The sequence below is a fragment of the Calonectris borealis genome, chromosome W (assembly GCF_964195595.1).
Source record: "Calonectris borealis chromosome W, bCalBor7.hap1.2, whole genome shotgun sequence".
Lineage (NCBI taxonomy): Eukaryota > Metazoa > Chordata > Aves > Procellariiformes > Procellariidae > Calonectris > Calonectris borealis.
The window spans coordinates 29620245-29632714 of record NC_134351.1 but is presented as its reverse complement, the minus strand read 5'-3'; the positions used below and the strand labels follow the sequence as shown (position 1 = coordinate 29632714).

Sequence of the window (12470 nt, the reverse complement as noted above, 5' to 3'; positions counted from 1 at the left end):
AACTGCCTGATGACTTTTTTTCTCTTTTCATTCCTACATGCTTTTATAATTGTTTATTACAAATATGGGATGTAACATAATTTTAGGACGTTTTCTAGTTTGGGTTTTTTTTTCAGTCTTGTACAATCATAGTTATCTGATTGCATAATTTCATCTACACAACTCTGTTTTCCACATGGAGCTTTTTTTACTGACTTTGGACTAATGTAAATGACAACAACTTCTGGTCTGTAACAATTTGGGCTAATGGTTGCAGTGAAACACACGCTGATGTTAGCATCTTACATGAGTACTGCAGTCTGTTGCTCAGGTAACATACTCAAAATGTACTTGACTTTATGCTGTACCAAATTATATTACATTAAATGTTTGCCCATTATGGACTGTTTCCAACCTTTGGATGCATTGTACATGCCCAAAACATACAAACATTTCACAGATGCAGTTGGATGTATGCCTTTTACATACACACTTAGAGAAAAGAATTAGAATTATTTTTAGGTGTTTTCAAGAGCAGCTGCAAAGTGCAGACACGGGTATAGAAACTCATACTCAGAGACAAAGGCCAATGAAGGCTAGGTAAAGACCATAAAAATGTACTTTATGGAGGTAATCTTTCAGAATAGAGTGAGCGTAGCAGTAACAGCCAATGACATACAGTTGTGAAGGTATTTTTTCCTATTCTTCTCTTCTCTGCTATTTTGAATGCTATAGGACAATGCTGGAAGATCATTTCCCCACTCAGGACCATACAGCTAGAAAAGGTTAAGCACCACCTAGCTATAGCTATCTATATGGGCCTTGAATTTATCAAATGTTGCACAAATGCATCATCTTTTCTTTGACTTCCTTTTTCAGATAATTTCTTAAAGCCCTAATGAATTTACATATGATAATCCCTCATGGATATAATTTATAAACCTATTATACTACTCATCTTCTATAAATAACCTCTGTACTTATTGTTTCTCCTATTTCTTTTCTTCATAAAACAATGATGTCACATGTCATCTGCTGAATTTCTTTCTCTTTTAAGATATGTTTCTGCCTTGCTGACCAGCTTCTGCTTTAAGCAGAACTTAAAACAAAAACAAAAAAGAGAACCATTGTTCTGAACCTGTTGGTTCTTAAAACACAGAGTATTGAGATACAACATGGCACCTTCAATTTTGAGTAAATACAGATACACCAAGGACGCAGTAAGGAACAGTATATTTTTGTTAAACACTTGTCACTTTTAGGGACACAGATTGGTAGAAATCAACATATCTTGAGGAATTATAGCAGCAGGTAAAAAATGGTTCAATCAGTTCAGAAGGCTCAAGTCATGAAATATGAAATAGCAGGAAATAAGAGGCTTAGGACAGGAAGAGTAAGCATGTTCTCTGCTAAGGAAAATTCTGGTTTTGACCTGAGTCATTAACGTCCCAATAGATGAAACTATGGGAATACTGATGGAACAACCTTAATAATGACTGTACAGAAATGGCATCTCCTTAAATCTTCAGAGCAAGTTGCTTATACAAAACTATTATGGTGTGTCTAGTTTTTTCTTTAATAAATCTGTGCATTTTCTGAAAGCTGCTGGACTTCCACATATGGCAGGGATTGCAGTAAATTTTTATCTAACTTTCCTTAAGGTGTCCTAGGCTGCTAATTTCATGTTAATTAAACTATGCCAGTACCAGATACATTGTCATTGCCTTCAGTCAAATCTAGTGTTTTCAAAAGTGGTAGAAGTGGATATAACTCAGGGCACTAGAAATATTACATGGACCGATCGTGGGTAACTTCCCTTTTGTTGTGGTTTAACCCGGCAGGCAGCCAAACACCACACAGCCGCTCGCTCGCTCGCTCCTCCCCCCACACAGTGGGATGGGGGGAAGAATCAGAAAAAAAAGGTAAAATTCATGGGTTGAGATAAAGACAGTTTAATAGAACAGAAAAGGAAGGGAAAATAATAATAATAATAACAACAATAACAATAACAATAATAATAACAACAACAATAATAATAATAATGGTAGAATATACAAAGTGAGTGATGCACAATGCAATTTCTCACCACCTGCCGACCCAAGTAGCGATTGCTACTTCCTGGACCATGCCTCCCATTCATATACCGAGCATGACATCACATGGTATGGAATACCCCATTGGCTAGCTGGGCCAGCTGTCCCGGCTGTGCTCCCTCCCAGCCACTTGTGCACTTGGCAGAGCATGGGAAGCTGAAAAGTCCTTGACTAGCAGGGTACTTAGCAACAACTGAAAACATCAGTGTTATCAACATTCTTTTCATACTAAATCCAAAACACAGCACTAGGAAGAAATTTAACTCTATCCCAGCCGAAACCAGGACAGGTTTTTCCGCTTAGGAAGCTTTTGTTTTTTACACATTCTCTGCTGAAATAGTTGCTGAGATAAGAGGCTGTAGTTCTATCTGCTTCCACAATGTCTCCTTAGAACATGAGAGACAACACTGCAGAATAAAGAAGGGTCATGGTTTTGTTTGCTTGATATCTGTAGGTACAGGACATAAAACCGCTCTGGAAGTGTGTTCTTCTTCCAGAGGATCAGAAACACAGACAGCACAATGCAGTGTGCTTTTCACTATATTTAGAAAATGTCTTTTAGGGCAAAGCTGCTATGAAGGCACTTCTCCAAGCCTGAGCTCCTGTTATCCTTCAGTCATCTAAGGAAAGTGTCTGCTGCAACACTTCTTGGCAGGGAACAAGTCACCAGGCTGTGAAAGAGACAAGCATGTATTAGTCTTTTTCTGCCCTTCCTTTTTCCTAGCCTCCCTTCCATTCCCTGCTGCTGCTTTGACCAATGTTTTTCCAAAAGGGATACCTGAAGCTTACATATCGCTCTTTGGATGTGTGTCATCCTGTAATCCTTGGCCATTTTAATTTCATCTGCAATATCACTACTTGCATTTGCACATATAGGCAGTGTAGTCTTAGGGCTGTTCCTGCTGCAGTTTAATCTCTTAACATTTTCAGGGCATTTATAGGATGTGCATGCAAATAGGTTTTGCAACACTTAATTTTCATTGTCTAAATTAATGAACAATTGATAGGAGGGAAGAAGAGATATAAAGAAAAGATATGAACATTTTATTTGTAGGATTCAACTTTTAGTTGGTAATAGATAAAAGAATTTTTTAATGAAAATGTGTGTGCAAATATGAAGGATATTAAATAATAGAGCAAAAAAGGTCCTTTGTAGAGTTCAGTATTCTTGAATCTGGCCTTTGGTAAATTTAAGGGCATGACATTATAAATCCATCCTTTCAGTTTTTAGAACCTGCCATTTTGTTTCACCTGCTTTCAACAATCACTTCATAGGTCCTGTTAACTTATCTTTTAGAAGTCTTTTGTGTTTGCCTGCACATCTTTACATGTCACTAAAACTTTCAGCAGCCTTATATGAATTATGTAATATATCTACTTCTGAATATTAATGCATATGTGTGAAACCTATACCTCCTATTTGCAATTGCCTGTATTGTTCTCAGATGGCATGTGGCTAGGTTTTTAGATCATATTTTGCATAGCTTCCAGCTTCAAAGCCAGACAGATATTTTTACATCCTGTACTTTTTTGTGATTTTTGATCCTCTCCTTCCTGCTTCTTTGTGCTCGTCTGTTTTGCAAATGAAGTATGATGCTAGTGAATATATTTTTAGCAACTTTTTCTTATTTAGGTAAGAATTTGCATAAGTAACAACTTCTTTGCCCCTCATAGGCAGATATTTTATGTCTATTAGTGACTGAATCTCAAGTATTAACTGAAATGCTGAGAATAAGGTTTGGCCTCACAGGTCATTCAGTCTGCCGCCTTTTTGGAAGTTTCTATGCTGTGGACTGCTGTCTGCTAGTAAGTGTTCTAACATGCACATGGATTTTGCTTGAGCTTCTGTTAGGTGGTAGTGAATTCTTGTCTCTACTGCCTTGCTCTTCCTAGGAACAACTTCTTCAGAAATAAAAGTATAAATTAGAATCTCTTTAGATTAATATTGCCTGAAAGAAGCATCTTCAGAATAAATACATTTTTGTGTGTGATTTATTGTATTACACAAAATATCTACCTAAAATTCTTTATGAGACAGGAACATCCTAACACTAAGTAGAAGAGTGTCTCTTTAGTTAGTATTGCACATTATGGCTTTATACATCCACTTAGATCACATATAAAAATATATAGCAGTATAGGTGATCTCTAAACCAAATCTGTGATGACATCAGGATTTACAGATGTCACTTAATTCCATGTGAATTATTGCATAAAACAGGAAGGAAGGGACTATGGATTAAACACAGCACTTAGCATGAGCATAACTATTCTATTCTCTCTCATACTTCCAGTGTGACTTCAGGCAACCCAATTAACCCCTCTGTACCTCTGTTTTGTAGTCTCTACAATGGGCATAATCAGTCTGTATGATGGGAACACTGTGAGGTTTAATTAATTCCTATTTATAAAGCACTTTGAGAGTCCTGGATGGGAAGTGCTCTAAAAATGCAAATAGAAGGGCAGAGTTCTAACCATGCTGTTATAAAACCCTGTGTATGTTTTTCTAACTTATAAGTATTTTGTTGGTCATGCCATGAAAAAAGCTGAGACAGACTAACATTTTTAGTGTGATAGAGAACAATTCTCCAAGTTCATGAATGTCTTCAAGCTCTCTGTAGAATGTGAACATCTCAAATCATTGCATACATGAAGCCTTTTTTTTTCCTTGAAATGAAAGAAGGAAATACCTTCCACTTACATGTGACTCATTCGAACAAATGAAACCTGTCCTGATTTCTGAAACTGTGTTCTAAATTTCGCACATTCAATTTCTTCCAGATCACCACAGACCTGAGGCAGCGTTGCACAGACAGCCATACTGGAACCTCAGCCTCTGCACCTATGGCTGCAGGCATCATTGCACTGGCACTGGAAGCAAAGTAAGATCCGAGTTATATTCTGAAAAGAAAAAAACAAACCAAACAACACCCCCGCCCAAAACCCCTAAAACAACCAACCCATATATAGACTAGACTAGACTAGACTAAAATAGAATAGTTCAGTTGGAAGGGACCTACAACGATCATCTAGTCCAACTGCCTGACCACTTCAGGGCTGACCAAAAGTTAAAGCATGTTATTAAGGGCATTGTCCAAATGCCTCTTAAACACTGACAGGCATGGGACATCGACCACCTCTCTAGGAAGCCTGTTCCAGTGTTTGACCACCCTCTCAGTAAAGAAACGTTTCCTAATATCCAGTCTGAACCTCCCCTGATGCAGCTTTGACCCATTCCCACATGTCCTATCACTGGATACCAGGGAGAAGAGATCAGCACCACCCTCTCCACTTCCCCTCCTCAGGAAGCTGTAGAGAGCAATGAGGTCACCTCTCAGCCTCCTTCTCTCCAAACTAGACAACCCCAGAGTCCTTAGCCGCTCCTCATAGGACATGCCTTCCAGCCCTTTCACTGGCTTTGTTGCCCTCCTCTGGACGCATTCAAGGACCTTCACATCCTTCTTAAATTGTGGGGCCCCGAACTGCACACAGTACTCAAGGTGAGGCCGCACCAACACTAAATACAGCGGGATAATCACCTCTTTTGACCAGCTGGTTATGCTGTGTTTAATGCACCCCAGGATGCGGTTTGCCCTCTAGGCTGCCAGGGCACACTGCTGACTCCTATTGAGCCTACTGTCAACCAGCACCCCCAGATCCCTTTCTGCAGGGCTGCTCTCCAGCCACTTCCCTCCCAATCTATACTTGTGCCTGGCATTACTCCATCCCAGGGGCAGAATCCGGCATTTGTTCTTGTTAAATTTCATGCCATTGATTTCTCAGTGCTTCAATCTATCTAGATCCCTCTGCAAGGCCTCTCGTCCCTCAAGAGAGTCAACAGCACCTCCCAGTTTAGTATCGTCAGCAAACTTGCTAAGGGTGCATTCAACTCCTGCATCCAGATCATTGATAAAAATATTGAACAGAACTGGCCCTAGAATTGAACCCTGAGGAACACCACTGGTGACTGGTCACCAGCCAGATGTAGCCCCATTCAGTACAACCCTTTGAGCCGCCCTGCCATTCAGCCAGTTCTTCACCCAGCGCACCGCGTACCTGCTCATCTCACAGTTGGACAACTTGTCCAGAAAGATGCTGTGAGGGACAGTATCAAAAGCCTTACTAAAATCCAGGAAGCTACATCCACCGCCTTCCCTTCATCCACTAGGTGGGTGACCTTATCATAGAAGGATATTAAATTAGTTAGACAGGACTTTCCCTTTGTGAACCCATGTTGACTGTGCCTGATGATTGCATTGTCTATATGGATAGATCTGGCACCTTTTATTCAGGGATCTCAAAGTGCTTTAGAAACTCTGCGTCATAGAAATTCACAGTACCCTTCCAAGGTCAGGAAAGATTCGCATGCTCATTATACATGCAGGAAAGATGACACGATGGAAATGATGGCAGAGTACTCAGTGTTGAAATAACTTGAAATAGTGTTGAGCACAGGCAGTTTCCACTGAATGGTTTAAGGTACCCTCACAATGGCTTAAGGTACCCTTACAGTGCTGCCCAGGATCTGCTGTACTCTGCAGGCTACTGTAGGTCGCCTCTTGCATTATCAGGCTCCTTTTCACAGTCTGTGTTCTTGAACGTTAAAAAAAGTATTGGGACAGTGCTGGGCTAGTATGAACATAAATTAATACAATACTAAAAAAAACCCACACTTCTGTGTGTTGAAACAAGCAGTCTATCTTTTCTAATGGGTTAAGTTCCACAGCTTTAAAAAAAGTAGATAATATAGCTTCTTAGTCCTTTTACCTTTAGCTCAGAAAAGTTTTCTCAACTTCAGGATTTTGCTCTTCGTGTCTAATATGTATCTTTAATGTGCTTTATGTAACAGCAGAAATATTAGAGGTAAATTTGTCTTTCAAAATCTTATGCATTACTCTGCTGTGTTGGATTATATTTGCAGGTCTAAGTTGTAATGCTCCACCCCAAATCCTGCTTGAAATCAAATGTTTCTAAGTGCTAAGAGACTGATTCTATTAAATTCTGAGGAAAACTGGTTTCCTTTGAGGACACTCAGTTCCTTTGAAGGAAGTAAAAAATTTGTGCACAAAGTCATTTCAAATGGTGTGTAATTTGTAGCAGCAAGTTTGTTTCCATTTTTAATGTTGCTTTTTCAAAGAAACCATGGGCCAATATTCAACACAGAATACATTTTTGCTGCTGAATTATAGTCATGAAAATAAGAAATTGTAATTGAAAAGCTGATATAATCTTAAGTAGTCCAGCACTTGTATCTTTATAATTAATTTTCTTAATGCAATCAGTAGAAACAAAACTATTTTGAAAAGTTAGGATAATGCTATTATTTCCCAAAAAAACACATTCTTTTCGATCTCTTCTTAATCTCAGCTGTAAAATACTTAAGTTCATTCTAAACAATCTGCATATACGGATAAAATTGCATGTGCCAAAGCTTAATTTTGTGGAAATTTTTTATAATTACTTTTTAATGCATTAACATTGCTGGCAATTCAGAGTTTGTATCTCTGTATAGCATTTTGTGTTCATTTCCTAACAAATCATTGTTGTAATTGAAAGTTTCAAAGAATTATAGCACACTGCCTACAGCCAAGCTATTGCTGATTGTGATATCTTAAGACGTACTGAGAATCTTAGACTTTACACAGACTTCGTTCTCTGTGTATATTGGTGAGTATATTGATGGGAAATCCAGGTTACTGCCTATGGACTAGTATCTTTCTTTCCAAATTAATAGTTTCTATGATAACAGATATGATAGGAGTAAAGAAAAAAAATGTATTAAAGCTTCACATGTAGTGATGCAGGCAAAATGTGCCAGTGAATAAAGATCCTAGTCACTTCTTGTATTTGTAGTACTCTGTTGCATGGTACAAGAGATTCAGGGTGAAAATTTATCGATTTTGCCTTCTTTCAGGTTCTATTCAGTTTCAGTAAATTAAGGGTTCTCACTTCATTCCAAATTAATTTCTGAATAATTTCAAATGAATTATTTTAATGACATCATAAATGTGCTTTTCATGCATTTCACCACTTCATTTGCCTTCCATTCACTAACATTACTCTGAGTACTTACAACTAATCTTCTGAATAGAGCCACCATCAGAAATGCAAAAAAAAAAAAAAAGAAAGCCTTTCTTGCTGTTGGATTTTTCTTCTGTATATTAGCCTGACCTCATGCTTAGGCTAGGGGGAACATTTGGTCTTGTGCAGTGATAGATGATGGCGTAAGGTCTTTAATATTGCAAGGAGACCATGACAATATATTCAATGTGAATGTCTTAAATTTGTTTGTATAAAAACTATATCTAGATGATTTTAAGCAATTTCTGAATAGTCATTTTTATTTATTTATTTGATTTGAAGATTCGGGTTATATTTTTCTCCTGTGATACCTGCAGAGTTAGGTGATTCTAAATAAATGCTAGGAATTTTAAAAAAAACACAGCCCCTATGAAAACATAAATTTTAAAGCCATCTTAAGTATTTTCTCCAATGATTTTAAAATGTATGGCATATAAAGCACACATGATATTGTGGCTCAACATAAAGGCTTAACTGGAACTGGTCTGCATACAGCTAGAGTCTGCATTTACATAGATTCTTCCTTAAAATCCATATTAGTGCCTGTGCTAATAGCACTAGTTTTTATATGAGATTTTTTTAAAGGTATTAGTTGGAAAGGGCTTTTGCAAGGTTAATTATGCTTGTCATACAGCAAGCTGTTAAAAAATTGGAGCACTTAGTTCTGAATACTTCTTGAATGTGCCTGGAATAATGTATAGTTTTATTCCACTTTGTGCTGGAAAACACCACAAACTATAGCATGGAAGGGGTATAAACCTATGAGGTCAGTTTTCCCCAGAAGCCAAGTTCTGTTCCTGGGACACATCAGTGGAGAAATAGAGCACTAGCCTGGCCTGGATATGAGTTAGAACTCATAGTGAGAAAAAGGTTGCTTTAACTAACACGCAAAGAAACATTAAACCAATGGAAAATAAGCAAGGCAGATTTCCACTGCAACCTGCCACTTTCTTTGATAAGCCCCATATGGCAGGATTGGCAAATAGGTAATGGAGGACCTCTTACCTGCCTACTGTCGCGGAGGGAGTAAGAGGGAGAGATGCACTTCACTCGTAAGAGAGAAGTAACAATATGTTTATTGATGTAAGACACTGATTTAACTAAGTTTGATAGTAAGTGCGACAGTGAGTTAACAAGATTCAATGGCATGGTACACTTTGTTTACTGCATGGAGGACAGGGTCAGACAAAACTGTCAGGGAGATCCTCCCATTGAGTCATGAGGTTCAGAAAGGACCCCCTTGCTTTCTAAACTCCTTCTCAGAGAGGAGTCTAGGTGCGGCTGGATCCAATCCTAGTCCCAGACTTGGTCAACGGTTTATGTCTAAAGGATTATATATGCACAATCAATCCTTTATATCACTTAGCTAAGATTTCCAAGTTTAGCATGCTATGAGTCACTTACCGAGGATCTGTTGCAGCAAGGAATCTCTCAACCTCGAGGAGTAACCCTGAGAGGCGTCCCTACTCAAGGGGAGATCCTGGCGTGCAGCCCGCTGCCGTGCAGGAGAGCTCAAAGGGCTCTTGGGCTGCCCACTTAGTTTCATTAGTTTCTTCCAAATTTGGCTTGAGTCGGACATTGACCAGCACTGTGGTTAGGTGGACGCATTGCCTATTGTGTTGTTATCTGTCTCCCCCAAATCCACTTTGAGCTGGATGCATCCATCACGACCAGACACATCCATCATGGTCGCCACAGGTGGTTATCACTTGAGCAGGGTTATGGGAAAAGGTCAGGTCAGGGGCAGGGGGAGCACACCGTCACACCTACTGATTTGAACCTTTCACTTAGTTGGCTTTTCCAACTGGAATCTGGTCCTGAAATCCTGGCAAGGAAGAATTTTGGGAAGGTGATCTACTTACACCCTATTTTAATCTTATATGAACACATCTTTCTTATGAATCATATTTCCAGTCCAGTATTTGAGTATAAAATAGCATGTTTTCCTTCAGGAACCAAAGAAGTACAACTGAGTTTCAAAATGCTTATTTGGAAACTTAGGGGGCACAATGCAGAAATGTATATATGAAACAACTATCTCACACAAAGAAAGGCATCTTATAATCTTCAAATTCTTTGGTTTTCTTATGGTAGACACTTGTTTTATCTAATCAGTTACCAGTGAATCTAGTATTCTGCTTAAGCTCTATGAATAAATGCTTGCTTGTGTATTGCACTTCTTTATGTTCATTACACAGTGCTGAATTTTGCTAGTTGTAAACCAGCAGTTATGAGTGTAAAGTATAACCTATTAAGTCAGCATAGGTAATAATCTTATTACTAAAATAACTATGTGCGTTACTCATAACCATCCACTGTTGATATCAATAAACCTTTCTCATTGATGAAAGGTTTGAACTTGGGATTTGGATGAATCAAAGTCAGGAGAGACAGTCAGTATGACACATTCATTCTGGTGGGCATTGTGCCACGTTCCTATGGAGAAGCCAAATTAAAAAAAAAAAAAAAAGGTTGCTTCAGTGCTGCCAAAAGAATAAATTATACATGCAGTTACATGAGTTAGAAATAGCACCTGAAATGGAATTATGAATCTGCTATGTCTGTGAGAGAGTCTGTGTTTTCTCCCATTATTCTCTTCAGATGAGCTATATACTTCATTTGTCTTTACCTGTATGAAGGCAAGGCTAGCACAAGGTAATGCTGGGAAAAGATAAAGAATTTCAGTGAATTCTGATAGCATTGATCCATTCAGAAAACTGACAGTGCATCTCATTCTTTTAAAAGGCAGCATAACTGAGTATATACATATATTTTTATATATATATTATATATATACACATTAGGGCATTAGGGAGTGTTTTGATTGTCTAGAGCTTAATGATGGTGAAGATAGGGTTGAGTGTTTATGGGTAAGAATCAGGGGGAAGGCCAACAAGGCAGATATCCTGTTGGGAGTCTGTTATAGGCCACCCAACCAGGATGAAGAGGCAGGCGAAATATTCTATAAGCAGCTGGGAGAAGTCTCACAATCGCTAGCCCTTGTTCTTGTGGGGGACTTCAGCTTAGCAGAAGTCTGCTGGAAATACAATACAGCAGAGAGGAAACAGTCTAGGAGGTTCCTGGAGTGTGTGGAAGATGATAACTTCCTGACACAGCTGGTGAGTGAGCCAACTAGGGAAGGTGCCCTGCCACACCTGTTGTTTGTGAACAGAGAAGGACTTGTGGGTGATGTGACGGTTGGAGGCTGTCTTGGGCATAGCAATCACAAAATGATAGAGTTTTCAATTCTTGGAGAAGTAAGGAGGGGGTCACAGAACTGCTACCTTGGACTTCCAGAGGGCAGACTTTGGCCTGTTTAGGAGACTGGTTGACAGAGTCCCTTGGGAGGCAGTCCTGAAGGGCAAAGGAGTCCAGGAAGGCTGGACATTCTTCAAGAAGGAAATCTTAAAGGCACAGGAGCAGGCCGTCCCCATGTGCCAAAGGACGAGCCGGCGGGGAAGAAGACCGGCCTGGCTGAACAGAGAGCTTTGGCTGGAACTCAGGGAAAAAAAGAGAGTTTATGACCTTTGGAAGAAAGGGCAGGCAGCTCAGGAGGACTACAAGGATGTTGTGAGGTTATGCAGGGAGGAAATTAGAAGGGCCCAAGCCCAACTAGAACTTAATCTGGCTACTGCCGTAAAAGACAATAAAAATAAATACATTAGCAACAAAAGGAGGATTTTTAAGGAGAATCTCCATCCTTTATTGGTTGCGGGGGGAAACATAGTGACAAAGGATGAGGAAAAGGCTGAGGTACTTAATGCCTTCTTTGCCTCAGTCTTTAATAGTAAGACCAGTTGTTCTCAGGGTACCCAGCCCCCTGAGCTGGAAGACAGGGACAGGGAGCAGAATGAAGCCCCCATAATCCAAGGGGAAATGGTTAGTGACCTGCTACACCACTTAGAAACACACAGGTCTATGGGGCCGGATGGGATCCACCCAAGGGTACTGAGGGAGCTGGCTGAAGTGCTCACCAAGCCACCTTCAACCATTTATCAACAGTCCTGGCTAACTGTGGAGGTCCCAGTTGACTGGAGGTTAGCAAATGTGACGCCCATCTACAAGGGCCAGAAGGAGGATCTGGGGAACTACAGGCCTGTCATTCTGACCTTGGTGCCGGGGAAGGTTATGGAGCAGATCATCTTGAGTGCCATCACACGGCATGTGCAGGACAACCAGGTGATCAGGCCCAGTCAGCATGGGTTTATGAAAGGGAGGTCCTGCTTGACCAACCTGATCTCCTTCTATGACCAGGTGACCCGCCTAGTGGATGAGGGAAAGGCTGTGGATGTGGTCTACCTGGACTTCAGTAAAGCC

General features: G+C 39.8%; 1 protein-coding gene across 1 annotated transcript in view; it reads left to right on the top strand.

The window, feature by feature from the left end:
* Positions 1–12470, top strand: part of LOC142075098 (proprotein convertase subtilisin/kexin type 5-like) — a 307009-nt gene that overhangs the window by 216934 nt on the left and 77605 nt on the right. The window contains exon 9 of the mRNA XM_075136116.1: positions 4854–4954. Coding sequence (XP_074992217.1) covers positions 4854–4954 — 101 coding nt within the window. The remainder of the gene's footprint in view (positions 1–4853; positions 4955–12470) is intronic.